General features: G+C 38.8%; 2 protein-coding genes across 2 annotated transcripts in view; both read left to right on the top strand.

The window, feature by feature from the left end:
• LOC138052668 (protein CDV3 homolog) overlaps positions 1 to 1,078 on the top strand; it is a 20,801-nt gene extending 19,723 nt beyond the window's left edge. Inside the window, exon 6 of the mRNA XM_068899249.1 lies at positions 1 to 1,078. This exon is cut by the window's left edge and continues 793 nt beyond it. The gene's annotated coding sequence lies outside the window, so the exon portion shown is untranslated.
• A 7,455-nt stretch (positions 1,079 to 8,533) lies between these two features.
• The window catches only part of LOC138052573 (cullin-1-like), a 40,732-nt gene continuing 32,680 nt past the window's right edge, over positions 8,534 to 16,585 (top strand). The window contains exons 1-2 of the mRNA XM_068899143.1: positions 8,534 to 9,102; positions 12,591 to 12,673. Of these exons, the coding sequence (XP_068755244.1) occupies positions 8,957 to 9,102; positions 12,591 to 12,673 (229 nt within the window). The 5' untranslated portion in view covers positions 8,534 to 8,956. The remainder of the gene's footprint in view (positions 9,103 to 12,590; positions 12,674 to 16,585) is intronic.

Genomic DNA, 16,585 nt, shown 5'->3' with positions numbered 1-16,585 from the left:
CTTTGGCTCAAGTAACGCATATATTGATTCTGGGCTTATATGACTGAGTGTTCATAGGAAGAAGACCTTTTGAGGTGAGATGCCATGGGATCAAGGTACAGATCAACCGAGGTCAATATTCCAGTGCATACAATGCAATTTATTATGTAATTTCTATTAATGTCACTGCAGGGATCTTTTAAGATAAAAGAAAGATAATCTGTATGGCTCTTCCTCTTCGCTCTCCTAAACTTGGCTATTTTGTAGTTGACCCTGTAATTTGTGCTCTACTACCCATAAATCTATTGACATTTTGGTCATATGAATCCAAAAGCAATGAAACAAGAAATCTAGTCTGCTTTAGTACGCTAATAGTATTATTATAAGAGGACATTGTACTTGTCTATAAGGGAAGTGCTTATGTTTTTTTCTGTTTGATTTTTTTCGTTGCTATGCTATTTTGCCTTTTTTTAATTTTGGGTATAACAACTGAATCTATTTTTGGTTAGGTATTGCTTTATTTTCCTTGTGAACAAATTTAAACTTTGAAATAAATTATTACAGATAAAGAAATGAAAAAGGCATCATGTTAATTTGGAAGTGCGAGGCTGGTTCCTCTTTTGTAAGGTGTTGCACAATGTCTTTAACCATACTTTATGAAAAATAAATCTTGATGCAACAAATTTCCATCTGCAACATTTCTTGCAACTCCGAAAAAAATATTTTTAGAGCTGTAAAATCGTTTCATTTACGAGGCGCTAGGTTGTGTGGACAAAATGCGGTGGTTTGCGTTCGAAAGGGCAAAATGTTTCTGGCGAACAGCTTTTATAGCGTTTTAGTATAATTGTAGAGGTGATTATTGAAAAATCTCTGCGCATGCGCTGAATGTTTGCATTTGAGGGGATGATTACGCGATAATCACCAAAGCGGTTTTTTTCAAAATGGCCGCAAGCCATTTGTCGAGGTGACAGAGGAAGATAGTAATTGATTTAACGAAAATGTATATTTTTTCAAAGAATCACTTATGTAATTATGCTAAAACAATTGTTCTCCTCAGGCTCGGTGAATATCGGTGAATAAAAACCGAGACTTCGTTAAATATTCGTTCTCTTTTTTCTTTTCTTTTCAGCTGTCTTTTCCCCTATGTTTTCGTTATCGTGTCTTTTGTGTAACAGTAATGTGTCTAAACAATAGGCCATTTCCGACACTAACTCTGCCTCCTCTTCAAAGCGAGTCTTAAGTGCGAAGTTTTTCTTATGATAATTAGTTTTCACTCATATGTAGAGTAGAACTAATTCCCATCACAAAAACTTCGCACTTAGACTCGCTTTGAAGAGGAGGCAGACATGAACTCGGAAAGGACCTATTATTATACAACTTCGCGGTTTGAAAGTACTCTCGCAAAAATCTTTCCTTTTCGTTTAGAAATGGCACTTGTGAACAATTCTGATCGTGTGAGCGGTACTCAGAACTTACACTCGAATTGCACTCGCGGACGACAACCTAGATTTGTTCTGGTAGGAAATTTCTCGTCACGTTTCATCGAATAAGAGTGTTTTGTTTTACTTTTACTAAGTGGAACGACTTGACTTGGAACTACCTGACCGAAAGCAGAAGCGAAAGGAAAGCCTGAAATTTTCAGGTTTTAGAACGGGATTCGGCGATACCGTTGCAATGCTCTACCAACTGAGCTATGAAGCAGCTCGTCGACACTCAGTTGGGAGCAGATTTGTTGGGCACATGTGTTCCCGTGAAAGGACTGATGAAGAATGAGAGAAATGTGCATTTGAAGTGCGGGTAATAGACGAAACATAGAAGCTATCTTCGCACTTAACTGGATAATGTAAGGACGGTGCCTACTATTGTTATTGCACATACTTTCTGCGCATCTCGAGATACTTGGGTTTCCTATTTGGTGATGCTTACCAATACAAGGATATTTTTGCGTGGTTTAAAACTATCGGGAGAAAGTAGATATTAGTAATTAGTATAAATACACAGGTGATTATACAAAATCGTGCGCTCTCATTGGCTGGCTATCTGAGATATCTCAGGCTCAGTGATTATCGGTGAATATTCACCTCGACTTCGTCTCGGTGAATATTCACCGATAATCGGATAATGCATTTTGCGTGCTCTGATTGGTTCACTCAATCTCGGTTATCTGCTCATATACCTTAGTTTGACCTTATATGGTAAATGATTGCGTTAACCGTTGCTAAACTTTTTTTTTCGCCCGAAAGCGGAATTTCTCTTTGAATAAAGCCAAAAAGTTGTGGAAAGTTTGGATCAATTCCGACGTTTAGAAGTATACGCGAAAAGGCAAGAAATGTTTTTGTGATGAGCCTGCGTCTGTCTTACACAACATCGCATCTTCATCAAGTTTTCTCGATTTCGCTCGGATTTTCTCGCTTTTTTTCGCTCATATTTCGTACTTCCAAAATTTTGGAGTTTAAGGGATTTAATGAAACAATTATTCAATCCATGAGCGCGCGTCGAGTTGGCTATAGCCAGTTTCATATCCAACAAGCCCGAATTACTCTTGTTATCCAAAAAGAAAATTGGGGCTAACCTTGCATTTTTTAGAGATAACTAAGTTTCAATTTGAGAAAGAACGCCATACATTGCTTTTTATTTTAAAGCTAATTCGAAATACTGTTAATCGATTATCTTTGAAGAATGCGTGGTTACCGCCAATTTTATTTTTGGATTTCAATAACACTTGTAAGATCTACATTTCCTGCATAATCATAAACTGGGGCAAAAATAGGCACCGTCCTTAATAAGCATGATATGTTTCGACATAGCTCCAATGCATGATAACGTCTGACAAGCTAAGGCCCCGTCCACACGTGTCCCGAGATTTTTGTATCCGCAAATTTTTTTATGCGGATACAAAAATATCTGCGTCCACACGTAGCGTATACGAATCGTATACGACCGTCCACGCGTATCCGATTCGTATCCGGGCATCTCAAAGGATTAGTCAACAGAGCATGCACATTACAAAGAAAGCTGAGCCTGCGATAATTTTGGCGCCAAATTCGCGGCTTTCTTGTTTTTGTGTGAGCTTGAAGAGCGAAAAAAATTCCTGTTAAAAAACACCATAAAAAATGTCTCAATTAAGAGAAAAACAGAAAAAAACCAAAGACAACTCATTTGTTTTGAATCAGATATGGCTAGAAGCCGCATAATGCTTAGACGTCTTCTCAAGTAGTTAAAGTTTAGATTTAACATTGCAACATTTAGTTCGAGACACCCTATTAGGCTTGAAAGTAGTCCTAGTAGCATTGAACACACAACGTTTCTGCTCGCCGCCATTTTGGAAAATCTCGCGCGGAAAAAGACTGGTTCTGATACTGTGACGTCACGTATACAAAAAATATACGGATACGAGCGTCCACACGTATCCGGATACACAGCGTATACAGAAATTTCCACTCTGGAGAGCGTATACAGAAATCTCCGGATACACCGAGCGTATACGGCGGACACGTGTGGACGCTAGGTGTATCCGCATAAAAAATTTGCGGATACAAAAATCTCCGATACGTGTGGACGGGGCATAATTTCACCACCAGGCCTCAAATTGAATTCGAAAATCAGACAGGTAAATTTTAGCATGAGCTAAATCCCAAAGGAGAAAACTTTTAAAGAAAACGCACCTGCGAACAGTATTGCATGTCCAGATGATGTGAGCAGTCCGTGGGAACTGAAGATGACTTTTACTCTCTAATCAGTTAAAACTGTCCAAATAAAGTCTCTCCTAATCGAGTCAAAAGATGCGCGATAGTCAATAAAGTTGATGTTAAGTGGGTGATTGAATTCTAGTGCTTTGTGGATCAAATTCGCAACGAGAAAAGCTGATCAACACAAGATCGATTTCCGCGGAAACCTGCTTGATTCTCTCTTAGTAACTTCTCCATTCCAATACACATTCTTGTGAATATCACCATCTGAAACACATTAGACGCAGTTGATCTTAGCGTGATTCCCCTGTTGTTCTTACACACGGTTGAAGCACCTTTCTCAGGAAGAACTACTACTATAATTCCTTTGCTTCATTCATCCGGAATAGCTTCCGAATTCCACACCTTGGATTCCATACGTACATGTCAAGCCAATTCATCAATATCCATGTTGATATTCGTAGGATTCAAGTTTAAGAGGTTATTATACCCCCTCCATCTTTCACATTGAGCTTTAGGATCAAGTATGGGTTTTCCACTTTCATCTCTTACAGTAGGTTACGCGACTATAAATCAAACGCTCTAAGGTACGCGACGAGCCTTGCGACATATGAATTCAAGTAGAATGCGCGCGCAACATTAAACCTAAGGTTCAGCGGATCCTCCGCTAGACGCCATTTTGAATTTGTGATTGCTACAGTGACTTGAAAAAGTCAGGCTGACTTTTTCAAGTTTCGATCAGCTACACGATCATGCGCAGACCGTGACCGTGTCCCTTTAAGAAACGGCGATGGCTACGGCAACGACAACGCCAGAAAGCAGTAATACAGTTGGTTAAAAGAACCAAAAAGATCGAGCTGCACGTGCGGCACGCATTTTTGAACATTTCTCTCCGTCTTGACGACAACATGGACAAACTACGATGATTCTTTCAGTCTCACTCTTTACTTCAAATCCGTCCGTACCTATCCAGTTTTAGGACACTTCGCTCATACTTAATAATATAAACAAGATGGAATAATCATGAAATACTTAGAACAGCTCAAACTTGAAGTGACGTTTTCGTCGCCGTAGCCGTCGTGGTTTTAAGCTAGTGGGGAACTATAAATGACGTCACTTTCTTCTTGATCCACTGAAGATTATCGGTCCACTAGTGCCAGTTAAATGAGACAGTTAAATGAGAAGAGTCATCCTATTTTAATAAATACAAAAAAACAAAATTCTGTCGAGCATTCAACGAAACTGAGAACTGAGCTTTTTTTCATCGTAGTAGCGCTCTCAAAGCACTGCTGCAAAATTATGAGCAAAGTTTACGGTTGATGACGGAAGCAATCATTGAGTACCCAAAGGATGGTATGCATCAGCGCAAATCACAGTTAACCGAGCTTGTTTTAGTTTTACCATCGATCATGGGAAATAGGCAATATAAGAATCCTTTATTTTATTATTATTATTTTTTTGCCACTCATTTATTTATTTGCAAAAACAAAAAAACAGAAAACTAGTACAAGTTCATTACAATACTAACGCTACTTACATTGCCAGTGGCCGCCATTTTAAAAGAGATACAAATACAAGTATGGGTCGTGTAAAAATGACACAAAGGGAGAAGAATACTACACTACAAATAATCATAAAAAACACCGTATTTACAATGCTGATAGATAGCAGACTTCCATTTATTATTGTGAATGTCAAGAGAGTAATTGCTTTGGGTCATCCGTGACTCTAATTTGTATGTATACTTCATTTTGTCGATCAAAAACGTCAGTGAAGGTTTTGAAGACAACACTGATAGATAATTTGTCTACCAAAAGGAAAATGATGTGATTGATTAGTTGAAGACTCTTTTCACAAATCCAAAAAATGTCTGCAGCGCTCATACAGTTTACATTTATAAATACCATACCTTTTTAACCAATTCGTCGTCATTGATAGCGAGAAGCCGCAAGAAAACTTGCAGTAATTCAGCATTCTCAATCCACCGTCTCTATAATCGCTAACCAAGCTTAACCGCTTCCCCTTATATGACTCTTCCCCTCCACACAAACTTAAAGAAGAATCCTTGATTCGATATTCGCCTTCGTTCTTTTAAAATATGTATATCATAAATATATTTTTTTCTGGAGAATTCGTCGGAAAACCTTAAATATGTATGAATTCAACTCTGGAAAATCTAGGGAAATGTCATTTCTTGACTACTGGATTCGTATGATATGAAATCTCCATTTCTCCATCGGTGCATTTTTCCTTCTTCAAATCATTCGTTATTGTAGACATTCATCGGGATTTGTTCTTACTTAGTGCCTCGTATAACAACCACATTATCATAGTTTATTAGGGACGAGATATTTTGTCGCTAAGTGCAATTCGTAACACGGGGGGTGGGGGGGGGGGGGAATCGAACCCGGGCCACATTGGTGGGAGGCGAGTTTTCTCACCACTGCGCCATCTCTACACCCCAATGCGAACAATCATTCGCTACTCTGACGTATTGGAACCGATTTGAGAGATATGAGGGCATCCAGGCCAGGGCATTACCTTTGACACCGCAGCGGCACTTAAGTCGAGTGAGTAATATTTGGAGCGGGTCAACAATGTCAAAGGCTGCTGGGAGGTCCAAAAGTAAAAGAATGACACAAGTATTGTCGTCGATCGCTCTAAGTAGATCATCGTTAATTCGCTGTGTCCCTTCTTGTATGCTGACTGAAAGATTTCAAGCAGATTATTATCCTCCAGGTGGTCAGTGAGGAGTGAAGCTACTACCTTCTCGCGGGTTGCTTTGGACGCAAAGCGCAGATTTGACATAGGTCTGTAGTTTTAACAACCGTTGCGGAAAGTATTGCGACGCGACCAGCGTAAGGTGACAAAATGAATCCGAAACTATCCCCATAACATGTTATAAGTCCAAGAGCGACAGCGGCGCTTTATTCATTGCAAATTTATTTTTTATTTGACTGGTCAGCTTTTCTAGTATTCCTTCGCAGCTTTTTGTCGCTTATTTCTTTCCCACTCGTTACTTCACTCCGACTGAAAACATAACTGGCAAAGGTGCGTAAAGCATCTCGGTAGACAGAGTCTTCAAGGTGCTGTTACACTTTGCAATTTTTCGGGCAACTTGTCTCGCAACCCCATTTGTACAGACGTTGTCACAGTACGAAAAAAGTTGTTTTATTTTACACTGGGCAACATTTCATGCAACTTGTCTCGTTTCGATGATCACATGAGGTTAAAGGAACATTTTTATTGGCTGGTGCCGCAATCCGTTGTGACACAAGTTGCAGGACGGATGTTACACTGCGCAATGCTTAGAAATTCGTTGCAACCGTTGCGGAAAGTACAACTCAATTCTACTTTCAGTTCAGCAACGGTTTCTGCAACTGGTCTCGCAATGTTTTTGACCTTTGCAAGGTATGTTACATTGGGCAACGGTTCGTGCAACTTGTCTCGCAATGACGTTTCGAGACAAGTTGCACAAAAAATTGCTCAGTGTAACAGCGCCTTTAGACTCATCTACAATCGTTTAATTTTGTCTCTAGTTTTGATATCTGATCTGAAAGTACAGATGAGGTCAGTGAAAATGTTGACATTTTCTTGCTCAGGAATACTGTTTCAGATCATTCTAGTCGATTTTAGTGGGCAGTTTGGACTCCAACGCCGTCATCGGTGGAATCTTCCAATCACCTCAATACGGAAAGTGGTTTGGTTGCTCAGAGACGGGGTTTTTTAGCTGACTGTTTTATACAATTTTACATGTCAAGTTTGGCGTATTTATCAATTAATAATCTCGTAGTTTGAATCCCAAGAATCGAAAACGATTCCATTATTTGTAAAAAGAGCTTTTCAGTTTTTTATTGAATCAGGTGACACTGTGTTGGCCAATATCACAGCGCGTCCAAGAAACCTTATGATTTCTGCAAAACAGGAAGTTCTAAAATTGGACAGCTTTTCTTAGAACTCACATAAAAGATTCTACAACCCTTTCAAAAGTTCTATCCACTGACAAATGTAACTACTGAATGGCACCGTTCTCTTATCAGTTAAATTACGGGAATTAATTAGCTTGCGTTCTTTCCCGGGGGCGTTCCTCTAAGACAAGGGTTCCTGGAGATGTAGATCATCGCAATTATGAAGGTTACCTGAGCAGCTCTGAACGAATTAAAAGCCTGAAAAGTGTTCAAGCTTGCCGAACGGCCTGAATTCTTCAGTTTTTCCTTTCGTTACTGCTCAAGTACAGTTTCTAACTGCGATGATCTACATCTTAACTTGATTCTTTCCGCAGTTCAAATAGATGTCAATCCTCTCTTGCTTTTACTGACAAGTTTTTTGCGTTTTTTTGTTGACGATGGTTTTCTGAAATCCTATACTTTGAACTCATCATACATTGCTCACAGTTCCCACTAATATTAATAACAAAAAACTTCTCGCTAATCTTCAAACTTGAGTAAAAGGTAAGTGAGTTACCCTGTTATTAGTCACCTCATTTCGATGACGAGTCGGCATACCACGTGACTCTCAGTTTGGCAGTTTGGAAACGTCGCGTGTGAATTACTTACCATTTTTAATTTTAAGTCTTAAAACATATTTAACCGCGAAGTTCGCTCCCGGAGCAATATGGCTCATAAAGCGGGGAATGGAGTATACGTGAGTACTTCAAGATTGCCATTGTGCTCATTTGCACTTCTCTTTTGGCTAGCCTGTTCCAGGTTCCCGGATAGTCGGGAAAACGAAAACAACTGCGTGAGAAAAACGAGTCATTTTTCCATAGGCAGTTGTTACGTGTTCCCGACTATCTGGGAGCCTGGAACAGACTACTGGAAAGAAGCACGGGTAAGCATGCATTGCGGTCAAAGCGTTTGTGACGTAACAAAACTTCAGCCATCTTGTTTTACGTTCCTGTAGGTTATCCTCACCAAGGAAAGTGATTAAAAAGATGGCATTTTTCTCGAGTGACGAAGCAATTGAACAGGAAAACGTTCATTTAGGGGATGGATCTTTCGTCTGAAGGCCATTTTTGTTGAGATACACTTTTCAAGTGAAAAAACAAGGGTTTGATTTATTATTTTTCATATGAGTTGGTGGCCTCCATGTATCCATCCAAGTTGTGTTTGACCAACAGCAAATTCTTGGAGTGTAGAATGAAATTATTGAGATTTTAACTACTGGTGATAGCTTTTGGGGGAAATAGTAATTGATACTGTGAAGTGCATCGCTGTCATTCTTTTACTTGGGAGGAAAATTGGAACAGGAAGTCAGTACATTAGCTTGGGTTTGTGGACGCTGTAATTATGAACTCAATGGCTTCTAGGACACAAAATCCACATGGGTTGCGCCAGATTAACTTGGATGAGATTTGGGATGACCTTAAGGAAGGAATTCAGCATGTTTACAAGCAACAAAGTATGTCGAGGCCTCGGCACATGGAACTTTACACGTATCCTTTGTCGAGTTTAGTTTAAGTACTATAGCTAGTGGCCTGGTTTGAATTTGTTGAGCTGTTAAACACAGCTGTGGAATGTTCAAGCATACTATAATCAAGAGAGAAAGTTCCATTGGTGAGAGAATTTTCAGTATGTGAATTTTTCGTTTGCAACTTTTCCATTCCCAGCATTAATTAATTTGGCTGTACACATTATTTTGTCAGTGGTGGTGCTGGTTGAGGTTCTCTGATCTTCTTTGATTTATATATTTCAAGAATTATTTTGTTTGGTTTTTGCAGAGGAACCACATCTGCTTTTCAGGCACCCTACCCTTAGTAACAACCCTGGTTCTCCATAATTGCATGGTCAATTTTAACAAGTTAGGGAAAGAAAGTCAAAGTGCTATCAGTGTTTGACACTAATGCTTGCCCGATTGCCCTGGGCAAGCAAAATATACTCGTGGGCAAGTAAAAGAATTCTAAGATTTACTGGATTGGGCAATCAGAATTTTTGTTCGACTAATATTTTGCAGAACGATTTGACTTGAACAAAGTAAAAATATAACAATGTTGCATATGTTGCTATCATTTATTTTTCTGTTTAAAATATATTGTTGCAAACCTCAAAACAGATTGGAAGGAGGAACATCCGCCATCTTTCACCACACAAAAAGAATGTTTGTTATAATTAAACCCAGTTTTTGCATGGCCAAATATGCTATGATACTTTGATATTGAACAAGCGCACAAGAAAATTCTACATTTTCTCAGTTTCACGCAATTTCAACAGCTTTGAAAGGCTTAAAGAACATACTATTGGACAAATTGCATTTAATTCAAAATCAGCCTAATCTCAAAGAGATATTCAAGGATTCTCCCTTGCTCTCTTATAGAAAAGGGAAATCACTTGTCAAAGCAAAACTCTAAAGGCTAATGGAACACCATGGACACACAGCAGGAGTTGTGTTGGTCTTTCAAACCCATTTTACACAAAATTGACATTTTTAAGAGCTTCCTTTGAGTTTTAATGGTCAACAGGTTTTTAGAAGGAGGGTAACCGAAAAAAAGCCATGGGGAACCAAAAAAACAAAACTGGTTGCCCAAAGAGCAAATTAGTAAGAAAGTAAGTGTCGAACACTGGCTATACATTGAATTAGTATATACCAAAACAGTGGATAGCGTTGAACGTGCATGCTGATTGGCTACTCAAACTCTGGATATCCATTACTATTCACCTCCAAGCAATATGCGCAGAATTTGCGTCCGAAAATATTGTAATCTTTGCAGAAAGAAATGAATTAAAATCATCTGTTTGTGCTATAATTTATAATATTTTCTCACTGTTTTAGTATATACTAAAACAACTATTCACCTCAGTGTTAGTAGCTACAATAGTGGTGGATATATACCTTTTTTTAACACTAGCCACTAGCCACCTCCATTTCAGTGAATAGTTGCTAATTAACATCTTCAGTTAAGAACATCTCTGGCAATAACAGAGTGCAAATCTTCAACATTTGCACTGGGAAAGTGTGTCATGCAAACATAAAATGGCATTGTGATGTTGCTATGGCCACAATTTTGCTTCTGGATCTTGTCTCTGTTGGACTGATCTCCTAGACTTTGTTCAAGTAGGAGTGGTTGTCTCATCTTATCTGGGTGCATATTGAGATATTTTATGTAGAACAGAAAGGGCCTGTAGTCAAGAGGGTTGACATCATTGTATAATTTAAAATACTCATCCATATTCAATAGCAGTTTTGATCAAGTGGATGAATTTCTCTAGACACATGAGTAAGTTGTTATACCAAGTAATCCACCCAACAAACCTAAAAGCCTGGCAAGGGATTTGAATGTGGCCCCAGTGAGTGGGGTAAATAGCGGGATAAATAGATGAACAATGGAATGCAAATGAACATGAAGCATTACATAATGCCACTAGTGGCATTATATCTATAAACCTCTTTCATAATGGTGACCCATTAAAATATTCTTTTGTTTTAATGCTAAGAAGCCTTCTAGCCTCACTATGACAAGAAAATTTCAAAAGAATATTATGTTTCAAATTAACATATATACAAAAGACTGTAAATGTGTCTCCATTTATGAAAGTGGTCTATAATGCTTCATGTTAATTTCCATTTCATGACTCCAATAACTCCATTGACTCCATTTCATGATAACCAATTTTAACTAAGTCTACCTTAAAGGAACATTGCTCTTGTGAATGGTCTTAGTTGTTCCTTGATATCTGCCACTTGGAGAAAACCTTAAATGCCACTTTGTTCCGTTCCCAGTAGCCTTTGGAAGGCAGTCTTGCCAATCTTTGGTGGCCTAAACTGTCAGTTTAGAGACATGTTATCGTTACTTCAAGAGCCCTCAAAACACTAAACCGGAATTGTTTTATGCTTACCGGCCAACATGTAGAGAATTTTTGTACATCGCTGAATTACATTTCTTTGATTCCCAGGTGAACTGAGTAACGCTTATGTACCGGTAGGTAGGTAAAGTCTGTTACGAGCCTAGATAGCCCATCAGGCAGGCGCTTATCCCCGGTTCCTGTAGCATGAAGTGACTAGGAGTATTTCTACTCCCCCCTGGACGGGATGCCAGGATTGGTCAAAATGGCTACATGTATTGAAGATGGAAGAGTATTTTAAGCCATTTAAAACATGCGCAGCATGTGTTTTATATCTGATAAAACACTCCTGCTTAAAATAGCAGGGTTTGAGCTAGGATTTGATCAGTGCGGGGACAGTTTGTCCCCTTGGCTAAAACTGTAGGGGGCATTTTCATTTTTAGGGGGACAGTCAAATTTATTTTCAGTTTTCTTAGGTTCAAACATAGAAACAGGCAAGCTGACAAAAACATATTTTATTACCTGTTACTTGTAAAAAAAAAATTAATACAAACGAAAAAAAAGGTTAGTAAATGGTGTTAAGACTTTTTTTCTGTTCATATTTTAACCTAGAATCAATCACTATGCTTGCGTTATTTTTTCTCTGATTGGTTGAGCATGAGATTTGTGTGTTCAGTAGAGCGTGACTGGAAAAGTGACTTTAAAATGAAAGTGAAATGCATTATAAAATTCCTCCCACAATCTGTGTTTCAGCTTGTAATTTTTGTACTGAACTGTATCTCTTGTTGTGTACTTCCTTTTGAGTTTTTTCTTCACATTTTGAAGGGGACAAATTGACCCCTTGGCCGTTTTTTTAACGGGCAACCTTCAATATCAGTGCGGTATTGGCGCAATGGCGCAGCCTGGCTCAAACCCTGTAAATAGTAAATAATATCCAATGTTAAATCTTCCTTGAAAGTCATTACTGAGCCAATTTTGAAAAGCATTGCTGATGCTCTGTTATTGTCATAGATATACTCTTGACTTTGATCCATTATACATTGTACAGTACAGAACCTCCCGTGACATCATCACCTTTTCACTTGAATAATGTAAAAGCATAAATATCTCTGTCTTGAAGTTTGAATTCCTTGACTGTCTTTAGCCATGTGTACAATTACTGTACAAGTGTCCATCAACAATCACAATCCAGAGTTCCAAAACAGAAAAAAGCTCCAAATCAAGGTGGTAAGTTCTGCCTAGAACTCTCAGAGCCCTCGGCTGTTAAATCCTGTTAACAATGGACAGGAAAACCAATATATTTTTGCTGACTACTGCCTTTATAAAAACAGATGGGCACCTATGCCATCAGTCTGTAAGAGCGAGTGTCCACATTTTTTGCGTTTTTGAGACAACATGGCTGAGTGGTTGCATGTGCTTGCATGTGCAACCCAGTGCCAGAATTGGGTGCTGGGGTCATGAGTTGAATATTCACTGGATATGATGCTTTTTCTTCTTTTTTCTTGTTTTGTTATTTACAATGCAGAAATGCACAGAACAGGAGATGCAAAGCATGATATAAATATAACAGGGCTTCTGAAATTATGCAATGTTACGTTTTCGCATAGTAAACCTAAAATCGCACCAAATCACATATTTCATGTAAAATCACAGAATTTTTACAAAGTCACACAATTTGCGGAAGAAAAGAGCCAAGTCTTTTTCGTAAGTACTCTGACAATCAAAGCGCTATCTCAAGGCACTTTAGCTTTCAAAAGACGTCAATAACTGGAATGAACGAATGAACAAACAAGCTGGTCTATGAGTCGTTTGACTTGTCGGGGACCTGGTGATGGTTTTCGATAGTAAGCGACTGGTCATTAGCAACAATCCATTTCTCTAAATAAACCAATCACAATTTTTTAGATATTCTTTGAAGATACCAGTACATGTACAGTGTATGTGACGTGAAAACTGCTGGATTGTCGCTTGCAATGTGTAGTATTTTCTTTCACTTGAAAGGAAAAAAATTGCACCTTCCTGTGTACGTTTCGGTGAAAGACGACAAGAAAGTACCCTGAAGAAAAGTTTCATGTTGACGATGGTCTGTTGTTTTGCTCAATTCTTGCAACATAGTTTTTGATCATTCTACGAAAGTTTGTGGTGGACAAGCTCCTTGAGGCAGAGTTTTTGTTTGTTTGCTAAGAGAACTTCATTGGAACTTCAAAGTTTGTCTCTTTTTAAATCTTTTTTTTCAAACTTTGAGCCTCCAAACTCCAAATTGGGGTGTGGCTTATACACGGACTTTTACTGTCTGCCTTTTACGTTTTGTTTCACCTATGTAAGTTTTTTAAATTTTAAAGAAATGAATTTCAAATTAATTGATCAGTAGCTATTATGCAAAAAATGAAAACAATTTATCTACTATCAGGGTGCAGAGATCAGCATTTATGCATGTGTCATCCTCTCAATAGAGTCTGTGCACACATGGAACTACAAGTCAACAAAAATGGATTTAATTGAACATTAAAAAGGTTGTGCAAAACTTTTGTAGGTCTCATGAATGGGAGATGTATGTATATTTTCCATCTATGTAAGAATTAGAAGAGAAAATGTGCTAAATCAGCGGTAAAGTTTATTATCTTGATTCATGAGCTGACATAAGCAGCTAAAGTATTGCATGTGTGGCTTATGCGCGTGCTCAGCTTAAAACCCCTGCGAGCCTCCTTAAGTCAGCCATAGAAGTGGTGGAAAGAGTTTTTAGTTTTTGCATTACTGGAAAAGAGTAGCCAATTGATTTGCAGAAAAGGGCTCTTCTGTTACTTGCAAGTAGGGAAGTGCAATCTTGAGGCAAGAGGAAACAGGTCTGAATCCTGCTAATCAGTTTAGACCTAGAACACATAATTATGGTGTTGAAGAACCTTTGCCAACCAGTGGAACATTCCCGACAAATTTCGTGCCAATTTGATGATGCTAATTCCACTGAATGGCAGGCTGCTTTGTGGTTGTGTATGGTAAAAGCATCAAGAGACCTGACATCTCATCTTTCTCTGCTTTCAATGCTTGTTTCATTACCTGCTCCACCACTTGCAATGTTATTCCTCTTGTCTCGCTACTGCCCACAGGCAACTGGAACTACTAGGTACCATCAGAAGTGAAAGAAAACTTGAAGCAGCAAGTACATGTACACTGTAGAGGTACAGAAAGATCCTCATTGCAAATGTAGAACCCCGATAAAATTTGCCAGCAATTGACGCATAGACAAACTTTTTTTTCACAGTTAGTATACACACCTGCCCTTGAGTAATTTGTCTCTATCCTTTAAGCCTTTTGAACAATACATGAATTGGGAAGGACCGACCAACTCTTGGTAATTCCAGGATAATAACATGAACATTCCATGTTTTGAGACTACATGTGCAACTCAATGGCAAGATGAGCTTGGGGTTAGGTGCCTGGGAGAGTCATGCTAGATGTGCATTCCCTCAGCAAGGGGCAGAAATGTTCAGCCTACCACCTCTTGGCACCTGACTCACTGATGCAGCAGTCAGTGGAATACTTAACAATTCATCCCTACCAGTGGAAGAGGTGGGCAGGAGCAAAAAAAGAAGAGCTGAAAAGCACCAGCTGAAAGATCGGCGACAGTTTGCAATCAGGTTGCGCACATGCAGAATTTAAGGGGTTCCTCCTATGTCTCAGCAATGCCTTGATTTTAACTTTGCCTAAATTTCATTTTGGCATATTACACTCAGGGTGTCAAAAAAAAACCTTCAGTACAAAGGTTTCATAAAGATTAGCACAGAACCTTGTCAAAGTCTTACAGCTGGGTATTTTATCATAGTTTTAAGAAAGTGGAGGTGATGAAAATCAGCAGTCAAAGTCATGTTATGAACTGGTCAGTTAGCCTCCAAATCCTACATTCTCGTACCTCATTATGCAATCTTTCCCCCTCAGGAAAATCTGAGTTGTTGCATCTAAAATCAATTTTAAATGCAACAACACCATACCCTTGCAAAGCACCTGCATTTATTTTTGACTCCCAGGAGTGCAACTGAGGAAACAAAATTAATAATTATTGTTTCTGAGAAATATTTTGGAACAGCTCTATCCAAAGAAAAAGTTGACGCTTTGATGCTCTCAGGGGAGCAATCTATGCAGCTCTAATTGGTTCCTCTGTAACTCACATGTTATTGTCATCTACTTAACATTTAGGGAAAGAAATGTGTCGCTCATTTCAGCAGACGTTCGTTGAGGAGGAAAGTTTGCGTGACGAGGCTACTGGCCAACTTGTCCTGTGCATGGCCTTAAAGAACTTCTGCAGGACAGTTCTGTAATATAGTATTGGCCTGTAAGCAGAGCTATTTTTTGGAAATTTGGCTTGAATCTTTCAAAATAGCCAAGAGTTCAGGTGACTTTTTTTTCCTCAAAGGTAACAAGAACAACAGGAACTTTCAATCAAATTTTGTGTTTGGCTTGTAGCCATATCAGAATTAAAAAAAAGAGTAAAGACAAGTGAACTTTTATAGAATTGGTAGCCCCTAACGGAGCCGTTTAGTTAAATGCTTTCAACGGTTTACTGCCGTCTGCATCACTCATCTTCTTCGCTGTCCATCTCAAACTCGTTGTCTTCTTTGGCTTACACTTCCTGTGCCTCATGGTGTAGATATCGTCTGATTCAAAGTGTTTGAGATTCCTATGTCTTGAAAGATATCACCGCTATCTCCTCTGGTATCTGTTTCCATGCCTCACTCGCCCATCAAAGGACAAGATTTGTTGATGGTGCCTCTTTCTTTCCAGTGCTAGTCTTCAATGTTCTCGGGTCACTGATCATCCATTTCAAGTACTTTCTATGGACTCTCTACAAAGTTCTTTGACAAACTTGGGGCTTGGTTTATAGCTGAGAGTTAAGGTGGCTCAAACCACTTCAGCACTTTCAAGAGACCCTGTTATTAGAAGGATTGACACTACAACACTTTGTCACATAACAGCAAAGCTATGGTACCATGTGAAACATCAATAATTATTGTTGAACAAGATGCGGTCATTTTTGAGACGTAACAAGTTATCATGGCAACAGGAAACCCTTGCAAAAACACCCTATATTTTGGCTTTAGTTGCTTATATCTGAAAAACAAGATCGGTGACCCCATTTTTTATTGC

This window comes from Montipora capricornis, chromosome 1 (assembly GCF_036669925.1).
Source record: "Montipora capricornis isolate CH-2021 chromosome 1, ASM3666992v2, whole genome shotgun sequence".
Classification (NCBI taxonomy): domain Eukaryota; kingdom Metazoa; phylum Cnidaria; class Anthozoa; order Scleractinia; family Acroporidae; genus Montipora; species Montipora capricornis.
The sequence above is the reverse complement of the archived record's forward strand: the minus strand, read 5'-3'. Positions and strand labels throughout refer to the sequence as shown.